At 43.4% G+C, this 20,999-nt stretch overlaps 3 protein-coding genes across 5 annotated transcripts; all 3 read left to right on the plus strand.

The window, feature by feature from the left end:
• The first annotated feature begins 89 nt into the window (after positions 1–89).
• On the plus strand, positions 90–3,924 carry LOC121299672 (E3 ubiquitin/ISG15 ligase TRIM25-like). Its single transcript, XM_041227563.1, has one exon. The coding sequence runs from the start codon at positions 503–505 to the stop codon at positions 2,252–2,254; it is 1,752 nt and encodes a 583-aa protein (XP_041083497.1). The 5' UTR covers positions 90–502; the 3' UTR covers positions 2,255–3,924.
• A 42-nt stretch (positions 3,925–3,966) lies between these two features.
• LOC121299673 (E3 ubiquitin/ISG15 ligase TRIM25-like) lies at positions 3,967–6,200 on the plus strand. Its single transcript, XM_041227564.1, has one exon. It carries the CDS (start codon positions 4,126–4,128, stop codon positions 5,761–5,763), a length of 1,638 nt encoding a protein of 545 aa, XP_041083498.1. The 5' UTR covers positions 3,967–4,125; the 3' UTR covers positions 5,764–6,200.
• Positions 6,201–7,446: 1,246 nt separating this feature from the next.
• On the plus strand, positions 7,447–20,937 carry LOC121299478 (serine/threonine-protein kinase 38-like). 3 transcript variants are annotated; one of them, XM_041227190.1, is made up of 15 exons: positions 7,494–7,542; positions 8,919–8,978; positions 10,553–10,689; positions 12,416–12,467; positions 13,018–13,140; positions 13,439–13,522; positions 13,640–13,763; positions 13,988–14,142; positions 15,117–15,234; positions 15,794–15,855; positions 16,058–16,175; positions 16,668–16,791; positions 16,934–17,029; positions 17,299–17,393; positions 17,924–20,937. In XM_041227190.1, exons 2-15 carry the CDS (start codon positions 8,949–8,951, stop codon positions 18,061–18,063), a joined length of 1,458 nt encoding a protein of 485 aa, XP_041083124.1. In that variant the 5' UTR covers positions 7,494–7,542; positions 8,919–8,948; the 3' UTR covers positions 18,064–20,937. The 3 variants fall into 3 exon arrangements, with proteins under 3 accessions (XP_041083125.1, XP_041083124.1, XP_041083123.1); XM_041227191.1 differs by lacking the exon at positions 8,919–8,978 and having other exon boundaries at positions 7,447–7,542; XM_041227189.1 differs by lacking the exon at positions 7,494–7,542 and having other exon boundaries at positions 7,562–8,999; positions 15,117–15,219.
• Positions 20,938–20,999: the final 62 nt, after the last annotated feature.

Consider the following 20,999-nt stretch of genomic DNA (forward strand, 5'->3'; position numbering starts at 1 on the left):
GGGCGCTATAAGAAAGCGTCGTGCTTCTGTCTGAAGCTACCGGGGGGGCCGGAGGGGTGCAGGGGGGGGATTGCGATTTCAATTTCTGCAGCGTGGCATTACAGCTGAGATTCAAATTTAGGGTTGGGCGCCTGTAATGGTTTCATAACAGCCCTGCCCACAGGTGACCACTATAGTAACGCGTTATGTTTGACTAAGGTGTGCCTCTAGGTAACTGTGACAGCTTGTGTAAAAAAAAACAAAAAACAAAACAAAACAAATACAGTTCGTTGTAACGATGTGACTATTTTAGTTTATACATTTTTCACTTGACTGTTTTAGCTGTTGCTGAACAGTTGTGTTCATACTGTTTCTTGTAATATAACTGTTCAGGTTTCAAGTTTAAGTTTCGTTTTCTTCTAAAGCAATCCGCCCGTGTGTCCCGCCCCTGTTATCTTTGTGCCTCGCTGTTTTACCGCACCCCCTTCGGTTCGCATGTCGCCCTGAAGCAGCAGCAGCACACATGGCGTATTCTACCGCAGAAAGTCTCTTTCGAGAAGACCTGAGCTGCCCCATCTGCTTGCAGCTCTTTTCAGAGCCGGTTATGCTTCCCTGTGGTCACAACTTCTGTGCTTCGTGTATCGAGGGAGTGATTGAAGGAGAAGCTGGGAGAGGACAGCACACCTGCCCTGAATGTCGGAGTGAGTACAAAGGGCAAACTGCACTGCAGAGAAACTTCAAGCTTTGCAGTATTGTGGAGGGATTCAAAGCCAGTGAGGGTGCCTCCTCTCCAGTGCTCTGTGATATGTGCTTGGAGACCCCAGACCCAGCTGTCAGGACGTGTCTCAAGTGCGAGATCTCAATGTGTGCTCTCCATTTAAAACCGCATTTGGAAAAAAAGACATTTGAAAGCCACTCCTTGGTGGAGCCCAAGTCCGACCTCGGTGTCAAAGCATGTCCAGTGTATGAAGAGGTTGGGAAGTTTGATTGCTTTGAAGACAAGTCCTGCACCGTCAAAGGTAAGCTCAAGAAATACAATTTGAAAAAAGCTTGTTCTGAAATGAAGGGTGGACTCCAGTCAAAGATAAAAATAATGACAGAGACGCTTCAGCAAGCGCAGAGCTTCTTCGAGAAGGGGGTCGTCAACGGAATATCAGTTAAAGCTGCCGATGTGAAAAATGGCCAAACTGAATCTGCTGAAGTGAAGGTGGACCTGGAATCAGAGATTGTAAAGAAAATACATCTAGCGGAGAGCCTTCTCCAGAAGGGGAAAAAGAATAAAGCCTCTGTGAAAGTTTCAAGCGCAGAATTGAAACAGAATGTGTCGGGCCTGTTCGACAGGATCGCTCAACTTGTTTGCACTTACAAGGAAGGGATGGTAGAAATGATAGAAGACGAACAGCGCTACCTTGTGGAGAGCCTGGAGCGCAGCACTGACTATATCACAAAGCAGCAGCATCTCTGCAGAGAGATCCAGCAGCAAGCGGACTCTGTCTCGGCCGAAACGGACCAATTCCAGTTCATTCAGAAGCACCAGCAAATCCAAGCAAAACTAAAAGCAGCGCTGGAAACCCCTTTAAACGAGAAAGACGTTACCAGTCAAGCGATGCACAACAAGAAACTCCTTGAAAGTCTGGAAAGGGCATTTGTTGAGTTTCAAGCCGAAATTAGAAATTCACACCAGGATCTGAAGGTTTTGATTTACCCCTCAGAGCTCACGCTAGACCCGCACACAGCCCACTGTGCGCTGTCTCTCTCTGACGATCTCAAGACTGCCAGGTACACTACTACGAAACAACCTTACCCGGATCTCCCAGAGAGGTTTGATCATTGGCGTCAGGTCCTGTGTTTCCAGGGCTTCTCGTCCGGAGAACACTACTGGGAGGTGGACACTGGGGAGGGCTTTTGGCATGTGGGAATCTGCTACAGGAGCATGGCAAGGAAAGGCAGTGGGACGGATTCTAAATTAGGGTGCAATAAGGCATCCTGGACTGTTGAGCTGCATGGGAAGCTGTCTGCTTGGCATAAAAATGTGTGCACTCGCCTTCAGGTGTCCACCGAGCCCACCAGGCTTGGAGTGCACCTCAATTATGATGCAGGGACTCTGACATTTCTCAGTGTGTCTGACAAACAGACTTATCTGCACACATTTAGAACAAGATTCACAGAACCCGTTTATCCAGCGTTCTGGATTCAATCCGGCACAGCCACGTCCTGGGTAACTGTAAGGAGTACTTCAGACAGGGACTTTCAAACATACGCAAATGCTAGCTAGCGAAGCCATGACCATGAACAATGATCCATTATGCAAAATGCAAGATCGTATTAACATGCTCTCCATAAGCTAGCGTGCACAATGCAAACCAACAGATCAATAGCACAGCAGCCAAAGAATGAAGTCATTTATTTGTTTGTTTTTTTATTTTAATTAGAAAAGCTTTAGGAAGCTAGTCGTTCACATTTACAAATCAGAGACATTCGTTTCAGTTGATAAATATTTCATTTTGTGCCTATACACTTTTGCTATTAAAACAATCGATGTTTGAGCGCTGCTTGGTTTCATGTTACATAGAGCTGGAGTCGTTTTGCCGATGGCACCTGTGTCACGGCAACGGGTGACGTCAGTGAGGTTATCAGCAGTGGCATTGCTGAAAAAGGCTGCACCTCCGGTTTGAAGGCGCTTGATAGAAGCAATGCAACCGGTTTCGACACGTCATTTTATGCTTTAGCTGTTTTAAACTTTTGTGCTCTTGCTTCCTGCTCCCCGTGAGGAGTGACATGGAGGGAGGAGTGATTTTTGAGAAGGTACGTCGCAGTAACAGGATTGTTCACTCTGTGCAAAGTCAAAGAACGAGCACTCTGCACACCTGACGTCAATTACAATTGGAATTGTGCATTTTGTAATTGATCGTAATTATAATGTAATTGTAATTGAACCTGGGCACACCTGTGTAGTTGTAAAATTGCGGTTAGACCAGATACAGTAATCGATCGGTTCCAGTTCAATTAAGCATTGATTTGTCATGCGGTCATTATTCTTGTGGTGGTTTGAAAAAAAAATGTGAAATGAAATGTTTCTGTATTTGTACCAATGATTACTGTTGGTTATTTGGAAGGAATAATCCTGTCCATATGTCTAGTCGTTTATGAAGCTTTTTAGAATAATTGTAATCACTGCAGCATAATTGTAATTGAACAGAATGAGCATTGCATTTGTGAAAGTAATGTCAGCAAACGATTGTGCTGTCATTGTAATTGACCCAGGTCTGGCACTGCATGCTGTTTACTGTACTTCGGGTATTTAATTCTGATCAAACAAACGTTTTGTTCTGGACAGATTCGTGATGTTAGTGGTCATGATAACATTTCTGTGATTTGATTTTCAGAAATGTTTTAATAATAATAAATGCAAACTGGCCCTGAGTTTGAATAGTCTTCAATTTAACAAACCTATTAGACACACACAGACATATATAACACATCATTATATCCACACTCATGGACAGTAGACAGACTTTGCTTCTATAGGCGGAGATATTCTCCCACACAGACGTTCTCGGTCCCAGAACCCTGTATATAAATCTATCTGCTGCTGATGTGTTTGGGCAGTCCCAGTTTGGACCTGCACTGCCTCACAAATCAGACGCACATGTGCACGCAGAACAGCTCATTAACACCTTTGATTATTTGACGATCTTACTGAATTGAACATAAAGGAATGCAAACGCACACGACGCCCTCTAGAGCTGAAGCTGTTCCATTCCACTCTGGCTTCACAGACTTTTCCTTCGGTTCAGGGTGTTAGACAACCAGAGGACAGATTTCACAAGATTGATTCTGCGGTTCAATTTTTTGTAAAAGAAAAATAAACTGTTTGTGATGAAAGCACAGAGGAGCCCTTCAATCTGAGTTTCTTCATTGCTTTTACAGAACTGGGTTGCACACTTTGCGCAGGAGCAGAAGCTTGGTTGAGTGTTCACAAAATATCTTGCACAATAAAACACATGTAGTTTGTCCTTTATTGCATACCATCAGACTTGCACGACTTGTAGCCACTCCCTGTGTATTTTGTGCAGCTGGTTCCTGCTGTTAGTTTACCTTCACTTTCGTGTTCTCCTACTTGGGTACGCTACAAGGAACAGCAAAATGGCTCAGTCTAAACCACAAAGTCTCTTTCAAGAAGACCTGAGCTGCCCCATCTGCTTGCAGCTCTTTTCCGAGCCGGCTATGCTTCCCTGTGGTCACAACTTCTGTGCTTCGTGTATCGAGGGAGTGATTGAAGGAGAAGCTGAGAGAGGACAGCACACCTGCCCTGAATGTCGGAGTGACTACAAAGGGCAAACTGCACTGCAGAGAAACTTCAAGCTTTGCAGTATTGTGGAGGGATTCAAAGCCAGTGAGGGTGCCTCCTCTCCAGTGCTCTGTGATGTGTGCTTGGAGACCCCAGACCCAGCTGTCAGGACGTGTCTCAAGTGCGAGATCTCAATGTGTGCTCTCCATTTAAAACCGCATTTGGAAAAAAAGTCTTTTAAGAGCCACGCCTTGGTGGAGCCCACGTCAGACCTCAGTGCAAGGAAATGCTCAAAGCACGACGAAGCTTTGAAGTATTACTGTTTTGAGGACAAATCCTGCATCTGTGTCTCCTGCACCATTGAAGGTGAGCACAAGAATCACAATGTGAAAAGCTTCAAAACAACCCATTCTGAACTGAGGATTGGACTGGAATCAAAAGTGAAACAAATTACAGAGAAACTTAAACTAGCAGGAGGCTTCTTAGAGAAGGCTAGACAGAACGAAACCTCTGTTAAAGCAGCCAACGCAGAACTGAAGCAGAATGCGTTGGAGCTGTTTGACAACATCATTCAACTAGTGAACAATTACAAAGAACAGGTGATGGAAAAGATTGAAGCAGAACAGTGCCTCCTTGTGGACAGTCTGCAGCACAGCACCGGCAAGCTCACTGAACAGCATCACCTTTTCAAGCAGATCCAGCAGCAAGCTGAATCTGTCTTGATTGAAACTGATGAATTCCTCTTCATTCAGAAGCACCAGGAAACCCAGACAAAACTCACAGAAGCGTTGGAGAAACCTTTTACTGAACCTGATGAGAAAGACCTGAACAAGAGAAAACTCTTTGAAGATCTCGAAAAGAAATTTGTTGAATTTCAAGCTGAAATGGGAAAGGCGCACCAACAGCTGAAAAATGTATTTCTTTCTTCAGAGCTCACACTAGACCCCAATACAGCTCATCCTAAACTGATGCTTTCTGATGATCTGAAGACTGTCAAATACACTGCTACAAAACAGCCTTACATTTACCACCCAGAGAGGTTTGATCATTGGCGTCAAGTCCTGTGTTTCCAGGGCCTCTCATCTGGAGAACACTACTGGGAGCTGGACACTGGGGAAGGTTACTGGCATGTGGGGATCTGTTACAAGAGTATGGGTCGGAAAGGCAGTGGTACAGATGCTGAATTAGGGTGCAATGCTGCTTCCTGGACTCTTAAATTCCACGATGAGCTTTCTGTTTGCCATAACAATGTGGGAACACCCCTTCAGGTGTCCACCCAGCCCACCAGGCTTGGAGTGCACCTAAATTATGATGCAGGGACTCTAACATTTCTCAATCTAACCGATAAACAGACCCGTCTGCACACATTTAGGACAAGTTTCACAGAACCAGTTTATCCAGCGTTCTGGATTCAGTCAGTTTCCTCCACATCTTGGGTAACTGTAAGGAGTCGTTTCAAGGATAACGTGCCTAAATATACACAGGAAACATAAGAAAGACAGCAAAGCAAGTTTAACAGAGCCCACACGTCTTATTCAAGCCCTTGCTGTTGATATGAATGTTTCTGACATAGCTCCTTTATATAAGGGTTGGGTCGCTCTCCAGTGAAATTAAAAGTAATGGCCAGTAATGAAAAATAGTGGGGCCAGGCAATATTTAATATTGTGTAAATTCTATTATTATTCTTATTTATATATTATATATGCAAACCTGAACGCTATGACCTTATTACTTGCAAACATGCAGCCTTTCCCCTAATCGAAGCGCTTGGCAGTGAATGTACAGTTTCTTTCACTATTTTAAATGGCTTGAAGTCCTGTAGTTGTTCCAGGAATGCGGAAATGCATTGTATCTACAGTCGCTTTCAATGAGTAGCAATTGTGTGTTCTTTTGTTTATTTCCACTGTTAAAACAGCTCCTTAAATAACGTTTGAGTTTAAATTGTTCAATAATAATAATAATAATAATAATAAAGCTTTGTTCATTGATGTTTGTCGATTTCTATATATTATATATAGAAAACTGGGCTCTGCTATTTATAAAACATATATATAATATATAAAGTGAGTTTCATTTTCATGTAAAGGTACACCATGGTACGATGTAATTCCTTTATCCTGCCATTAGAGGACACTGTGAGACAAGGTGAGATGCTTCAGGGTGACAGGATCCTGCTGTAGCCCTAAAGTTGCCAGGTATCTTTCACACCCACTGCCTGTCAGCAATCTGGTCATATTATTAGTCTGCAAAACAACACAAGAACGAAGTACACACAGCGTGGCAGTTATTTTGTTGACTGTATCTGAACATTGTTTATGTGGAACAGTGCAGCTTTACTCATCTTCAAATATATTGCCTTCTTGTGTTAGCGGACTGTCTGATCTGTAGTTACAAAAAAACACGACATATATAGAAAATATATATTTTTAACAGGTACAGTCACAGAATAGCGAGCATTGGTTTCAAATGTGAAACACCACGCAATGTTACAAAGTGTAGTTCAACGTTTAAAAACACATTCAGGTAACGCTTTATATTGCGAGGCAAACATTATTATTAAACAGATATGCAATTGCATATTAAATTAATGTTAAATTAACATTTAATAAATATGCAATAGCTGGTTTCTTGCTAAATGTCGATTGAAAATTTGTAATTGCATATCACGTCTGTTTATGTTACGTTTGGTTGACCCTTGAAAATATGTAATAATTTCCCATTGTTTACATGTCCTTATTGAAAATACTGTTAATGGAAAGTAACAAGGTATAACTGAACGCAAATTTATTGCATATCTACAAAATATTAATTTAACATTAATTTAATATGCAATTGCATATCTATTAAATATTAATGCATGCCACGCAATATAAAGCGTTACCCTTATATACACAATTTCCTCTAGCATTGGCATCTCCTCGCATTATGTGAACTTCATCGGTTATAAAGCTGACACGAAATAACCAAACGGATAAACAAACCCAAATCCCAGGGCTGCTTCACTGCTAGTAGAATTTAAAAGCCTACGAAATGGTCCGTTTCCGGTTGAAATGTGGCTGTTTAAGAGAGTTTGTAAAACATATTTAATTTATTTTAATTTTCTTCGGTGCAAATCTCAAGCCCTGCCTCCGCGCTCGAGCCCCTCTTCATCGCCATGGTTACAGCGCGCCTCGAAGTGACGCCATGCGCAGGGTTCGGCGTTCTGAGCGCGTCATCCCGCCGGCGCGTACGGGAAGCGGAGAGCGGACGCGTCTGAGGCTGAGGCTTGCGAGGTGAGGAAAACAACAACAAAAACAACAACAAAAACAACAACAACAACAACGACAACGAAACGGACCGCGGAGAGGACTTTAATTACGAGATTTAAAACACGCAGCCGCCAGGGAGGCCGTTTGTAAATGAACTGGCGCGCCGGGGGCTCTAGACGTGGCGGAGTTACCGTTAACCGAGTCTTTCTTCCCCTCTAATTAAAGAGTAGGGCAGCTCTGCCTGCGGGACCACAAACACCGACACCGCGAATAAACACGGACTGGGAGGGAGGGAGTGCGCCTCGGGGTTTGAAATTATAGTAACTGTGCATGCACTGCGGTGCTTTTAATACTGTGTTGAGCGCAGTGGCGTTGCACAAGGCGACAGGATGCAGAAAGCTGGGCTGCAATACGAAGCTTTCACAAACTGCGCCGATTCACAGGCAAACGCGGCCAGTCTTACAGTTACAGCAGCTGAACATGTTGGTGTTTTTATTGTAGCTCGATATTGCTTGGTCTGATATGAATCCTTTGTTATTTTTTTTTTTTTTTGTAATATTTCGAAAAAACGGACAAACAAAATACCGCGGTTTCGCATAAGCGTTGCTTTTTAAAAAAAAAAAAAAAAAAAACTTGAACTTTTCCCTTGGTTTCGCAAGAGCTGCATTAACATGCCGTTTCATTGCTAAAAGCAAACCAGTGGTCGCTGCTCGTACACTAGGGACATTGTGCTTAAATAATAAGGCAGGGTGTGGAGCTGTTTTTGTGTAGTCCGAAACAGTTAAGACGATACCAAGATGTGATTATTTCGCCTAGAAATGAAAGGTCCAGGAATCCAGAGAGGCAGTGAATTCCGAGCCAGGGGAACAGAGACTGATCTGCTGATATAAAGTTTGTGACAAATGGGCGGGTTTCACAGACCCTGATCAGCATTAGGCAGTCCAGTGTTAGCTACACAAAAACCCTGGGAAATAGCCTGATTCACACTGTGTGAAAAATAGATGCATGCACCATACCTACTGGACTGACCGTCATTTAAACAGGAGGCTTTTCAGTACAATGTACACTAGCCCATTGAAGCTGGAAGCATGTAGAGCCGAGAAAAAACTAGTACACTTTGAAAACCATTGACTTAAATATCTTTTAGTTGTTCATATTGTTTTAGGAAACCAATACTAGAATAGTCAGAATCGAGATATCTATGTGTAGTCAAGTAGATACGTAAATGTGTCATTCTGTCTAGGGAGGACCTGCCTGTTGCGTGTTAGCGTTGCTTGTGTTTGTATTCACACTGCAGACTGAACTGCAGCGTTACATCAACGCCTCTAGAACCCTGAGGCTAGCCAGCCTAGCAGATTTTGTTGGTCTTATTTATTTCATGTCTCATTTTTTGTTTTTAGATCAGTTTAACTCAATAAAGTGGACCCCACATGTCCCGATACCCCCCTTCTCCATGGAACGTAAGACATGCCATCGCTCTTGTGAGGTTAACATGTTAATGGAAACTCTGTGATCTAGTTTTGCACAAATCTGCTTTCTTGTAAATAACAAGGCGTTCAAGTCAGTAGCGCAAACAATTTTTAAAATATATATATAGCATAAACTCTGGACGCTTGTTCCAGTTTTGAGAATGAATAATAGAAGAGACATTTCATTCATAGGATGCGTTTCTTGGAAATGCTCTAAACAATACATGTCAATTTACCAAAGGCTTCCAGGACTGCAATCTAGTTCTCTCCCCTGACATTACAGAAAAAAATAAGAACTACAGAGGCAGCTTATCCAACCAGGCCTGGTGTATCATGCCTAAGAGTGTGAATAAAGATTCAGGAAGGTTTTTAATGTATTTTGCTGGGATGGTTGATGTATTAAATGCTGAGATGGAAGCTGACCAATGCAAGATCACGAATGATTAAACAGGAACGCTGTGTTGACACTGTGTGACAGGACGCCTTTATATTTACAGAAGAATGAAGTGGCACCTGGCCTTGCTGTTTCAGAGGGCTGCAAACATAACGATTGACTCTGGTCAGGCATGCCTTGTTTGTTGAAGACGTGTAGTCTGGTGTATTGTGTGTGTTTCAATCGCCTGTGCTTTATTCCAGACTGTGGTGCTGGTGACGTCTGTCACACTTTCTTTGTTGTGCCTCCTCTGCATGCTTGGCTGCATCTCTGATGGTGTTTTATACTTAGCACAGTTAGACACAAATAAAGTTCTTATCCTGCACTAAAACAACCCAGTAAAGTGCCCAGTAGTGGAGCCCTGTTAACGCTCTTAATCGTACGTGTTCTGGTGTTTACGAGGTCCATGAAGGATGCAGTTACACACACACACACACACACACACACGCACGCACACATACAGGCTGTTCATGTGCACTGTCAATATTATGGCTTTACAATCTGTGTTGCAATAGCTGGAAAGTGAAGGAATATAAACATGGTGAAGGCGGGAGTGTGTTGGAGCCGCTCTGCAGCTCTGATAAGGTGTGCAGATATCAGCTCACAGGAATGCCTCAAGTGACTCGGGAGGTTTTTAAAAACATTGTTGTTTGATAATGTTCGGGCATGAAGAAAAATCTGCGTTTTGTTGTTTTCTATACGGGGCGGAAAATGTAACAAAATTCAGTAAAATTGAGTAAATTGCACCAATAACAGGAGGAACTCGGATATCTCCAGTTTTCTTTGGGTGCAGCATAAAAGCTGGTTTAATCTGTTAATACAGAAACCATGCGGGGGAAACGTGAACACTTTATTTTAACGCTGATTCTGAGCGCGTTTTGAAGCCATTGCTAAGCTTTTAATGACATTTATGGTTGAATGTTTCCAGGACATAAAGGGTCTGCAATTGAACTGTGAAGGGTTTTCCAGTAAGTGTGTACAATAATTCCACCAATGAAGTCACAATCCCATTTTGTCAGGGCAGTGGCATCTTCACCTAAACCATATGGCTTCCATTTCTAGCCTTGCCCAGTTTGGCATTGCACAGTCTTCCTATTGTAACAGTGGTGTGACTGTTGTCTGGTGTTTGCAGGTAACCATGGCAATGACAGGTCAGACATCCTGCTCCTCGATGAGTAACCACACCAAAGAAAGGGTCACTATGGCCAAAGTGACGCTGGAGAACTTCTACAGCAATCTGATCGCGCAGCACGAGGAGCGAGAAATGAGGTACCCAGCTGAGATTCTGTGTTAATGAGACATCCCATAAAAACTTTTTGTCAAGTGCAAGATATGTTTGCCTTAACCCCTTTTTAAAGGGTTCCAGGACAAGAGCAACTGTATCCTTGTTATTTGAGTGCAGTACAACCCAAATTATTATTATGTTTTAAAAATGCATTCTTTTTTGAAAGAATTCTGATCTCGAACCATTCAGAAAGACAGCACTATTTCTGCTTCCCATTGTCACTATTTCAGCACTATTTCTGCATCCCACTCGTTTACTCAGTTAGGGGGAGAAATAAAAAGTTCTTTTGGAGATGATTTGTCCCCCTTCCTGGTGATTTTTTAATTATTTTTTTAGACGCCAGAGAAGACCAATGCGATTTAATAGAGAGAACAGAAACGCTTCATTCCCACAAACACTTGCAAACCAGAGACCGCAATATCGAACCTGTATCACCAGGCTAGGCTCAGCTCCAAGCTTCTCCAGCAGTGGACCTCGACTTTGATGCAGAAGCATCGGCGCACTCTGGTATTACCAGGCAGAGCCAGGAATTTAACATGCAAATAGTGCTTTCTCTCTCCTAGACCTAGACAGGGTCATTTCCATACAGTGCAAACCGAGAAACCAATGGAAACTCAAAACACACGCACAAAAAAAATGCCTGCAACAATTAATATAATCTGTTGATTTTAGATATTTTTTTTTCCTGAATGTCATCTCTGTTCTTGTCCTAGCTTTTTGTTATTCCTAATACAAAAACAACCCTCCCAAAATACACACCGAGGAAGCAGCCTTTCTGCATTGTATAATAGCATGGCCCGTCTACTACAGGGGTGTAAATAAGATTTCCGTTGCATAAGCGCTTGAGTTTAGGAAGACACACCTGAGCTTGTTACGTGTACACTCTGGCTAATCGCGCTGGTCGGAAAGCCTGGACTGGTGGAAAGTGCTCTGCAATCGGAGTCTTACTCCCTTCCCTGGTTTAGTTTCACTGCGAGTTCCTTGAGCGTTTAAGCCGTGACCTGGCGTTTTTTCAGTCCACCTGAACCTCATAATAAAGCCAGTTTATTTCTGTCTGTTCCCTGATCCCAAAGAGGAAACTTCGCTGGTACAAAATAGATTGAACTCTAGCCTGTGGCGGCTGCATGCCAGTGCTACTCTGGAGAGGAAACAGAAACAAAGAATATTTATAATTGAAGCAAAACAAGCATGTTGTGTTTGGCTGATAAAGTGCACCTTGACCTTTTTATTATTGCAAGCCAGTTATTCCCCTTCAGTAGTGGCCATTCAAACACGTATTGCCTGGTTTTAATCTCTTGATAAAAGCTAGTTCTGCTGATGTGTCAACCGCAGCTTTATCAAAGATCAGACATGCTGTTTAACAGATCAGATCCTCCACCTCTTACTTTCACCCCCCGGAAAAGTTATGTTTTGTTTTTTTTGTTTTTTTTTTATACATAGTCATCATGTACAGATTTTCTGCTAGCAAATACAATAGGAGCACATTTTGGTTTCCCAGACTATGGTTTAAAATGTATTATTGTGTTAAAATATTTATTTCATGACGTACAATCTTATCATCTTTTTAAAGCTGGTACAGCTGGCTGGGAGATCTTCTCGTTCATTTGTTTTAATTACAGCTTTAAGCTACAGCAGGATCTGATGGCTTAGTTATGCACTGTTGAAACCTGAAACCGAATGGTTAATTGTCCTTGCCCGGCTCTGTTTCAGGCAGCAGAAACTGGAGAAGGTGATGGACGAGGAAGGCCTTGTCGACGAGGAGGTATGGAATCCTTGTTCTGCGTTTCCTTCTACTGTAGAACATTTTGGCCGCCTTATCCTTTGAGACAGGATATTAATAGAATAGAATGGACCTAGCCTAGACCGGAGCCTTTTAAATTTTATTTTGAAAGCACAACACTGAAGCTGTGGCAATTAATACTGTCTTTCTTTCCTTCGTTCTTCAGTGGTTTTGTGCCGGTTTCCTGTAATTAAGCACTGTGTGCCCTGCTTCCTTCGTTGTCATTATTCAAAATGATTTGCAAGCAACGAGGACACACACAGATCTCTCCCAGTGCCGTGCAGCTTGAGCTAACATTACTGCTAAGCATGAATAGACACTGAATCTTATGTAGAGGTGACTTGCAATGTTAACATTAAAATCCTGAACGATCGTGAATCAATTTCTCTGCAGTATCAAGTCCTACTTTTTAAAAGCAGGATGGTAATGTGCAATCGGAAGCTGCCGGTATTGTTTGCAAGCCCCATTTAAAAAGGTAAAAGCTCTTTCCTATGCGTGTATATTCATTTTCCTGTTTTGTGGTGAATTGCAGAAGCGTATAAGACGGTCCCAGCATGCCCGCAAAGAGACAGAGTTTCTGAGGCTCAAGAGAACTCGACTCGGGCTGGATGACTTTGAGTCTCTGAAGGTCATAGGTCGAGGAGCTTTCGGAGAGGTAACGCTCTTAACCCTTGAAGCGCTTGCGTGAGCAGAGTCCTCTTGCCTGTTTTCCGTTGCCGCGCGCATTTCTATCCTGTCTTGTTATTACAGTGATAACTGAGGATCGTTTTTATAAATCAAGCCCTGCAGAAATGTGCCCTTCTCAGCAAGGCAGCTGTGCCCAAAACCTTTTTTTTTTTTTTTTTTTTTTTTGTTCATGCAAAATGCTTCTATTCACTTTTATTATTACCACCTAAGTAGCGCTTTAAATGAAAACCAGGTATCTGCTCATGCTGCTTTTTCTCTTATTCCAGGTGCGTCTGGTTCAGAAGAAGGACACGGGCCATGTGTACGCTATGAAGATCCTGCGTAAAGCTGACATGCTGGAGAAGGAGCAGGTAGGGGACCAGACTGTTGAGCTTGTGAGCTGCATGGCGCTGCGCTCAAACCCTGCCCGACCGAACCCCTTCCCCAGTGTTGGAGTTTCCCCAACAGCTTTCCCATTCTAACGGCAGGTGGGTCACATCCGAGCAGAGAGGGATATCCTGGTGGAAGCAGACAGCCTCTGGGTGGTGAAGATGTTCTACAGCTTCCAGGACAAGCTGAATCTCTACCTGATCATGGAGTTTCTGCCGGGGGGTAAGCTGTGTGGCTGTATTGCAGAGGGACTGAATGAGAATTTCACCGCCCGCTGGACACTTTACATTACCTCTCCAGAATGCATCCTGTCGTTTGCAAAGGGGGTCTCGGTGGACGGCAGCCACACAATACTAATTGGGGCCACGCTTTGTTTCCTTAATTAGTCTGTATTTGTGTTCCTGATTATTTCCATTCTTTCTGTGCACCCGCCCCACCGCCCCCAGGTGACATGATGACCCTCCTGATGAAGAAAGACACCCTCACTGAAGAGGAGACGCAGTTTTATATTGCAGAGACTGTGCTGGCCATCGACTCCATTCACAGGATGGGGTTCATACACAGGGACATCAAACCAGATAATCTGCTCCTCGATAGTAAGGTGTGTGTATATACAGAAAATGCAAACGTGAATTTGGCAGACCAGAGGTTGAAGTTACATAGATCAACTGTAACCACTCCAGTTAAAGTAGCACTAGCAACATTTCAGACACATGCTTTATCAGCGGGGTCTGTTTTATTGGCCTAAAGAGTTATTTTTCTTTAGTCCTCCTATAAGTTGCAGTGATGTTGAGAAGAGATGCTGCAAACTGCGAAAGCTTTCAGCTGTGAGAAAGGAGCCTGTCTCAATGTAGAGGGGCTGTTGGCATACCACTCGACATTCAAGTCATGCTTACTTGGCAAATTTTGTTGGGTTGAGATTTTCCTGGTTTGCAAAGCTTGACAAGAGCTGTGTGACCACTTAGGATTTGCAAGGCTGTGCTTCGTCCAGGGGGTGAGCGTTTTGGTTATGGTAGCAATGGTCCGTAAGAGTTTAAAAATGAGGGCAGGGGGTCTGGGAAAAGTGGCTTGTAAAATAAATAAATAAATAAATGATATTTCAACAGAAGAGAAAGCAGGGAAGTACGGCTGCAAACTGTTCAGTGTTTCTGTGCTCATCACTTTCATCACGCTTCCTGAGGAAGTAAGAAACATCAAAACAGTGAAGCACTGGCAGCTCGTACCAGTTCTCTTCATCGCGCATTACTGCACGTGCTGAGGAATACCGTGGCTTCAGCTGTGCACTGCAGCCCTGCGCTGTCATTAATCATGACAGCAAGCAACGAGGACGCACAGAGATTGCGGTGGTCTCTCCCAGTAACCGTGCAGCTTGAGCAGATCCTAACTCATAAAGCACTGAATCTTTTGAGGAGGTCACATGCAAGGCTCCACAGTGAAACCCTGAAATGGATTTCTCAGCAATATCGTTTGGTGCTCTTTTTTAAAAGCAGGGTGGAAGCATGGAGTCGGTAGCTGCCTGTATTGCATGCAATTCATTTTGTAAAGTAAAAGCTCTCTTCTGTTCTCTCTCGTTAGGGTCACGTGAAGCTGTCTGATTTCGGACTCTGCACAGGGCTGAAGAAAGCTCACCGAACAGAGTTTTATAGGAATCTCAATCACAGCCTTCCCAGTGACTTCAGTAAGGACTACAGCGGTGCATACACTTAACATTACCCATTTTTATGTTTTAGATGTAGCAGTTTTGTGGTGTGGCGTTTTGGGTGTTGTCTACTGGTCACCAACGTCTGAATGTTGCATTCAGAAAGCCAGGGAGCAAAGCCTTTTGCAAGGGTGTCATGCAGATCCTCCCTTTGTCTTGATCCTTTGCGCAGTGATCATTTTAAGCTGTCAGTGTTGATGTGAACATGTCAGTGATTTGGAAATACCTTGATCCGAGAAATAGCACTTTGAGAAAAAGAACGATGCTGCCTTCAGTGGAACGGTAGTGCAGGTACACAATGTCATGCAGGTACAGTAGTGCCCCCTGGTGTCCACATCCGTAATTACGCAGTTCCACAGACACACACACGAGATCCGTTTACAGACCCAGTTATTCCCGTTCCGCTGTAAGGCACATGGCTTTGCATTTAAGTTGACACCCTGTAAAGATTTGTTCTGCTTGCTCTCTCTGTGTGCTTGTTCTGCTGATCATGTGCTGTACTCTCGTTTTTTTAAGTTTTTTAAAAGTTTTTGCTTATTTTCCACTCCCCCAGCCTTCCAGAACATGAACTCCAAGCGGAAAGCTGAAACGTGGAAAAGAAACAGGAGGCAGTTAGTGAGTATCAGCATCCATAGCTAATGTTCCCTTGTTCTTCCGGTCAATTGTGTGACTGCGATGTGGCTGGCTTTGTTCTGCTGCGAGGGGCGTGCCGTCGGACGCTCTGTGTGAGATGTGAGGATGACGCGTTCCTCTAGCTGAGCCCTCCCCTGCCCAGGGGGAGTCTTTCTTCAGTGACGTTCTCCGTTTCTCATTGCAGGCCTTTTCCACAGTGGGGACCCCAGACTACATAGCTCCGGAGGTGTTCCTGCAGACAGGCTATAGCAAGCAGTGTGACTGGTGGTCCCTGGGGGTCATCATGTATGAGATGCTGATCGGTAAGAGTGAGGGGTGGAGAGGGGAGGCAGCTTTAATGTGTGTAGCGATTTAATGTTACTCAAACGTGGCTGCAAAGGAGTAGCTAATCAACTGACCACTGCTTTAGCTCCTTGATAGAGACTGGCCCGTCCATGAAAATCATGGGACGATCTCCCTTTATTAGCATCTGCTCTCCAAGACTGTGTTACTCTGTCCTTCCGGTTTCACATGTTTTAAATCCATGTATATGCTCGACTTGCCAGCCCCCTTCTGTAAGGAAAGGAAAGGGCCTTTCAGGGTGTCAGCTGGTATTTAATCTTTCTTGTCCCTGTTGAATGTTTTCTTTATAAATCCTATAGAAAGCACAGTGGCTGTTCCGAACGACTCTCGTTAAAAAGATTTGAGGTCGTTCAGAGAGTGCAGGCTTTTGCAACAGTAAGCGGGGGGCATTCTTCTTGGGAGATGCTGTGCTGGCCGGTTTCTAAACCAAAGCGCTTTGCTTCTCCGCTCAGGTTACCCGCCGTTCTGCTCCGAGACACCGCAGGAGACCTACAAGAAAGTGATGAACTGGAGGGAGACCCTCACCTTTCCACCCGAGGTTCCCATTTCTGAGAAAGCCAAGGACCTCATCCTCAGGTACCACGCAGCGTCTTCATCTGCTGGGTTTGTTCTTGCTCCCTGGACCCGACGGGACCAGCCTCCCAGATCCATTCGCTGACTTGCTTGTGGTTTTAAATGAAGACTGTGCTTCTTTCCTGACATATCTCTTCCCTTTTAGGTTCTGCTGCGAGGGAGAACACCGAATCGGAGCCGGTGGTGTGGAAGAAATCAAGAGCAACCCTTTCTTTGAGGCCTTGGATTTGGACCACATCAGGTAAAAGAGCCTCCTGTTCCTTGCAGTCCTGGCTTTACTTTGAGACTTTGTAATGGAACACCTTGTTATATTAAAGCAGCATTTATTTTTAAGCATGTTTTCAAACGGTTTTATCCCCCTCTCCACCCTCGCCTGTATCTGCTTGTTGACCCCACACCAAAAAAATTCAGTATGCATTTTTAATTCTCCTTTTTAAAATGTTACTTACTGTTTAAATGCAGCGTACATTATATTGAGCATTGTTTTTATTTGATATTTATTCTTTATAGGGAAAGACCTGCTGCGATCTCGATTGAAATCAAAAGCATCGATGACACTTCAAACTTTGACGAGTTCCCAGAATCGGACATCCTCCAGCCTCCAGGTAACGGCCCTTCTCTATAGAGACGCTGCTTGCCCAAGCCAAGGCACTGTAAGTCTGTGAACACCAGAACGCTGTCATTACCAGCTTCAGCCCTCCGCCAGGACTTGTGCAGACCTGGAGGAAGGCGGGTGTTTCCAAGCTTAGTGTTTTTAGCAATGTTGAGCAACTGGTCTGTATTTTTATTTTAATGACTATTATTATCCGTGCAAACAACTGAAAGGAGGGGAATTATTAATACAATCGCACAGTCCCAAGTAGTGATCTTATTCATCTAGGCATTGGCTGTTTAAAGATGCTGTGTGTGTGTAAATGTTTTTATTAACGTTGGAAGCCAAACGCTGCAGAGAATTGTTATCACACACATGCAAGGCAGCTGTGATCTCAAACCACTGCATGGTTCAGAAATCGTGAACAGTCATCGGGCATGACCTCCACACACACCCCCACACACCCACATTCAGGACTGATACTCCGATCAAAGGGTTGGATGATTAAATATTGCAGCTGATGATGCTTTTTTTATTTTGTAGCTCCCTTAGCAGTGAGTAACCATTCTGAGGCTGACTACAAGAACAAAGACTGGGTCTTCATCAACTACACTTACAAACGCTTTGAGGGGCTGACGGCAAGGGGAGCCATTCCCTCGTACATGAAGACAGGGAAGAGATAAACTGGGAGACCCCCATGGACCTGACTCACGTCTTTTACTTGCTTTGTTTAGCGTTTTGGTCTGTAGCTACAGGGCTTTGCGGGGCTTCCTTGCCCTCTTCTGTCCTGTAGATCTGTGGAAGTGCTGAGGAGAGCTTCATCCCCACAAACTCAGCTGGATATTCAGAAACTGAGCCTTAAAATCAGCTTGCTCCAGTGTCTCGGAACAAGCCAAGGGCTTTACCGTCGACACGGATCCTGCTGTCCATTTCAACAGAGCTCCAATACCAGGAGATACAAAAAACAACAACTGCCTTCTGCTTCATAAAAACACCACGACTGCACAAACCAGCAAAGCAGTCCGCCATGTGCATCTCTTTAAAAGAGCGTTCTTTCAGTCTACTGGCGCTGCCCATTGCGCAGTGCTGACAAAACTCCTATGCAAACCTAAAAGTTTTATTTTCTTGGTATGCTGATGTCATCTCCAAAATGCCTTTATTATTATTTTTTTATATATAAAGTGAGGGCTCGTCTGGTTCCTCACAGTTTTTTTTTTCGATTTTAACCCAACTTTCTGAAGATATGCAGAATGTGGACTGGCACACTGTGACTTAACTTATTGTAACACTTTCCTTTCAAGTGGTGAAAGAGGATCTGATTTCTACATTTTTAAATAATAATAATAATAATAATAAATCATAGCACATGCGTGGTTCTGCTAAGAAAGCACATGTTAAAACCTCACAATATATATTTATTTTCCCGTAACGAGTTATTTCCGTAGTTGCACCAGAGGATTATGGGAACTGTAGTTGGTGTTGGAATTATTATTATTTATTATTATTGTTGTTATTATTATTATTATTAAGTTACTGTGCTTGTCCTGAACAAGGACTGAACGTTTAATGATTTTAAAATGGGAGAGACGGTGCCCTGACTTTCTAAGTAATGCGCATCAATCCCTGCAGAAATCTAGCACAGGTACATAAAATTAAGTTCAGCAAATTTCAAACCCCTAAGAACCCACATTTAATTTTGCGAATAGCGATTCGTTATTTTATATTGCTGTCTCCTGTTCTCAAGTTACCTTGTGAACTCAAACGACTGGCTGGTGCAACCTGACTTTCTTGGAAGGAAGGCGGGCGCTGTGAAGCTGTCTTTCTTTTGTGACTGATCTGATCCGCTAAGTTCAAGATGAGTCTAATGTTAAACCAGGTCTTTGCTGTATTTATTTCATTTGAGTAGATATTTCTTGTGTAAATATAACACACTTTCTTTCAGTAACAGCTGATTGTGTCTGTGTGTTTTAAAGCTGTACAGTAGGTATGCATGTTGTCTTGAATGCAGTTGCTGTTTTCCGGTCTGCACAATCTTCCATGGCAGCCTCCTGCTGTAATGGTATTTTAAGTACGCAGGAATTTTTTCTTCACATTTTGAAACTGTTTTAAACCGCATTCCTGCGGTGAAGTTTCGACGTGGGACCACACATTTGTGTTGTATAGAAGACCCTTATTAAACACACCACATACTGGCTGTGACTGGCCAACACTGTAAAAAGTCTGTTGTAGCTGATCCTGATCCGTAGTGCTTAGTGTGGGACAGAGTTAGGAACGGGGAGACCAGCATGCATGGGCTAATTATCCCAGACAGCTGAAGTAGCTTTAGCACCGTTGCCGGATGTGTGCGTGCATATTTAATATATAGGGCTTCATTTGAACTACCTGAAGGAGTTGAAGAGAAGGTCCAGCATCGCCTGGCCAGTCCTGCACTTGGAGCACTAAGAATCCGAGTCTTATCTGTTTCTAATTGTCGTCCTGCACCCTCACGAGTACAACGCAGCATTAAATCCTCACATCTGAACTGCTTTGTGAGGGTCTCTCACAGTCGCCAGCATATTAAGGAATTGAGCGGGCCAGGTCTCAGTTTAGGGTCCACAGAGTTTTAGCACGCTGCTTTTGTTCGTTCTATATAATTATTTTGTAAAGGTACGTATGCCAAAGAACTTTTAATAGAGCCACGGTACAACACATCAGCTGGAATTTGAGCAAGTCCTTTTGTTCAGTTGTGTATTTTTTGTGCGGTGTTAGCGACTGTAGTTCCACCAGCCTGTCTGTATCCTACCGTGAAAGTCGCTCGCTGTACCGCAGGGTGTGTGCTAGATGCCGTGTTGTATGTTATATTTTAGATGCTCTGTATTCTGTTTTATTGATCTCTTTTCAAAGAGGCTTGTTGCTGCCCTTCACCCACATATTTAACCTGCCTTTTTAAAAGAAAACAAAAAAAAACAAGAATTGCTGTTTTATTTTACGTCCAGGCAATGTTACTTTCTTTTAAGGTTTTGAAATGTAAAACCCAACAGCGGCAGACTTTGCTGAAGTGTGTGTCTCCTCACTGGGGGACTGTTGGACAGTCTTGTTTGAATCTTTGTAAATGTACGCTCCTAACCCTGGCCTTCGTGTTCCTCCCTGCACTGCATCCACAGCAGAACCCTTTTTACCAGACTGTCCTGTTTTCTGCACTGGTCGAGTTTCTCTCACAAGCAGCAAAGTTTCTGGGTGTGAGAACTTCTCTTTTTTTAAGCCTGTGTTTGTTAACACAAAGCAGTTCAGTTAAACGGGTTCTTGCTGTGCGCAGTGCCACCAGCAGTGTGACTCAGGCCACTGATTTGTACGACTGATTTTTCCTACTCCTGATAGGGTTATATATGGCTGCCTTACAAGTTTATTATGTGTAAATGTAGTTGCTATGTATTGGGTATTTTTAGATTGTCGTTAAGTTTGAACTGTATCTATTTTCATTTACCTGCCTAAAAGTAAAGCTTGTTTCTATGAAAGGAGCTTCACATGCTGCCAAGTAACAGCAGCCCTTAAACTATACAATAAACACTTGTGTGTAACAATGTTTCCATGTGTGCTTTTTATTATTTCTGCAGTGTGTGTTTATCCTCTGTTTTGTTGA

The sequence above is a fragment of the Polyodon spathula genome, chromosome 25 (genome assembly GCF_017654505.1).
Source record: "Polyodon spathula isolate WHYD16114869_AA chromosome 25, ASM1765450v1, whole genome shotgun sequence".
Classification (NCBI taxonomy): domain Eukaryota; kingdom Metazoa; phylum Chordata; class Actinopteri; order Acipenseriformes; family Polyodontidae; genus Polyodon; species Polyodon spathula.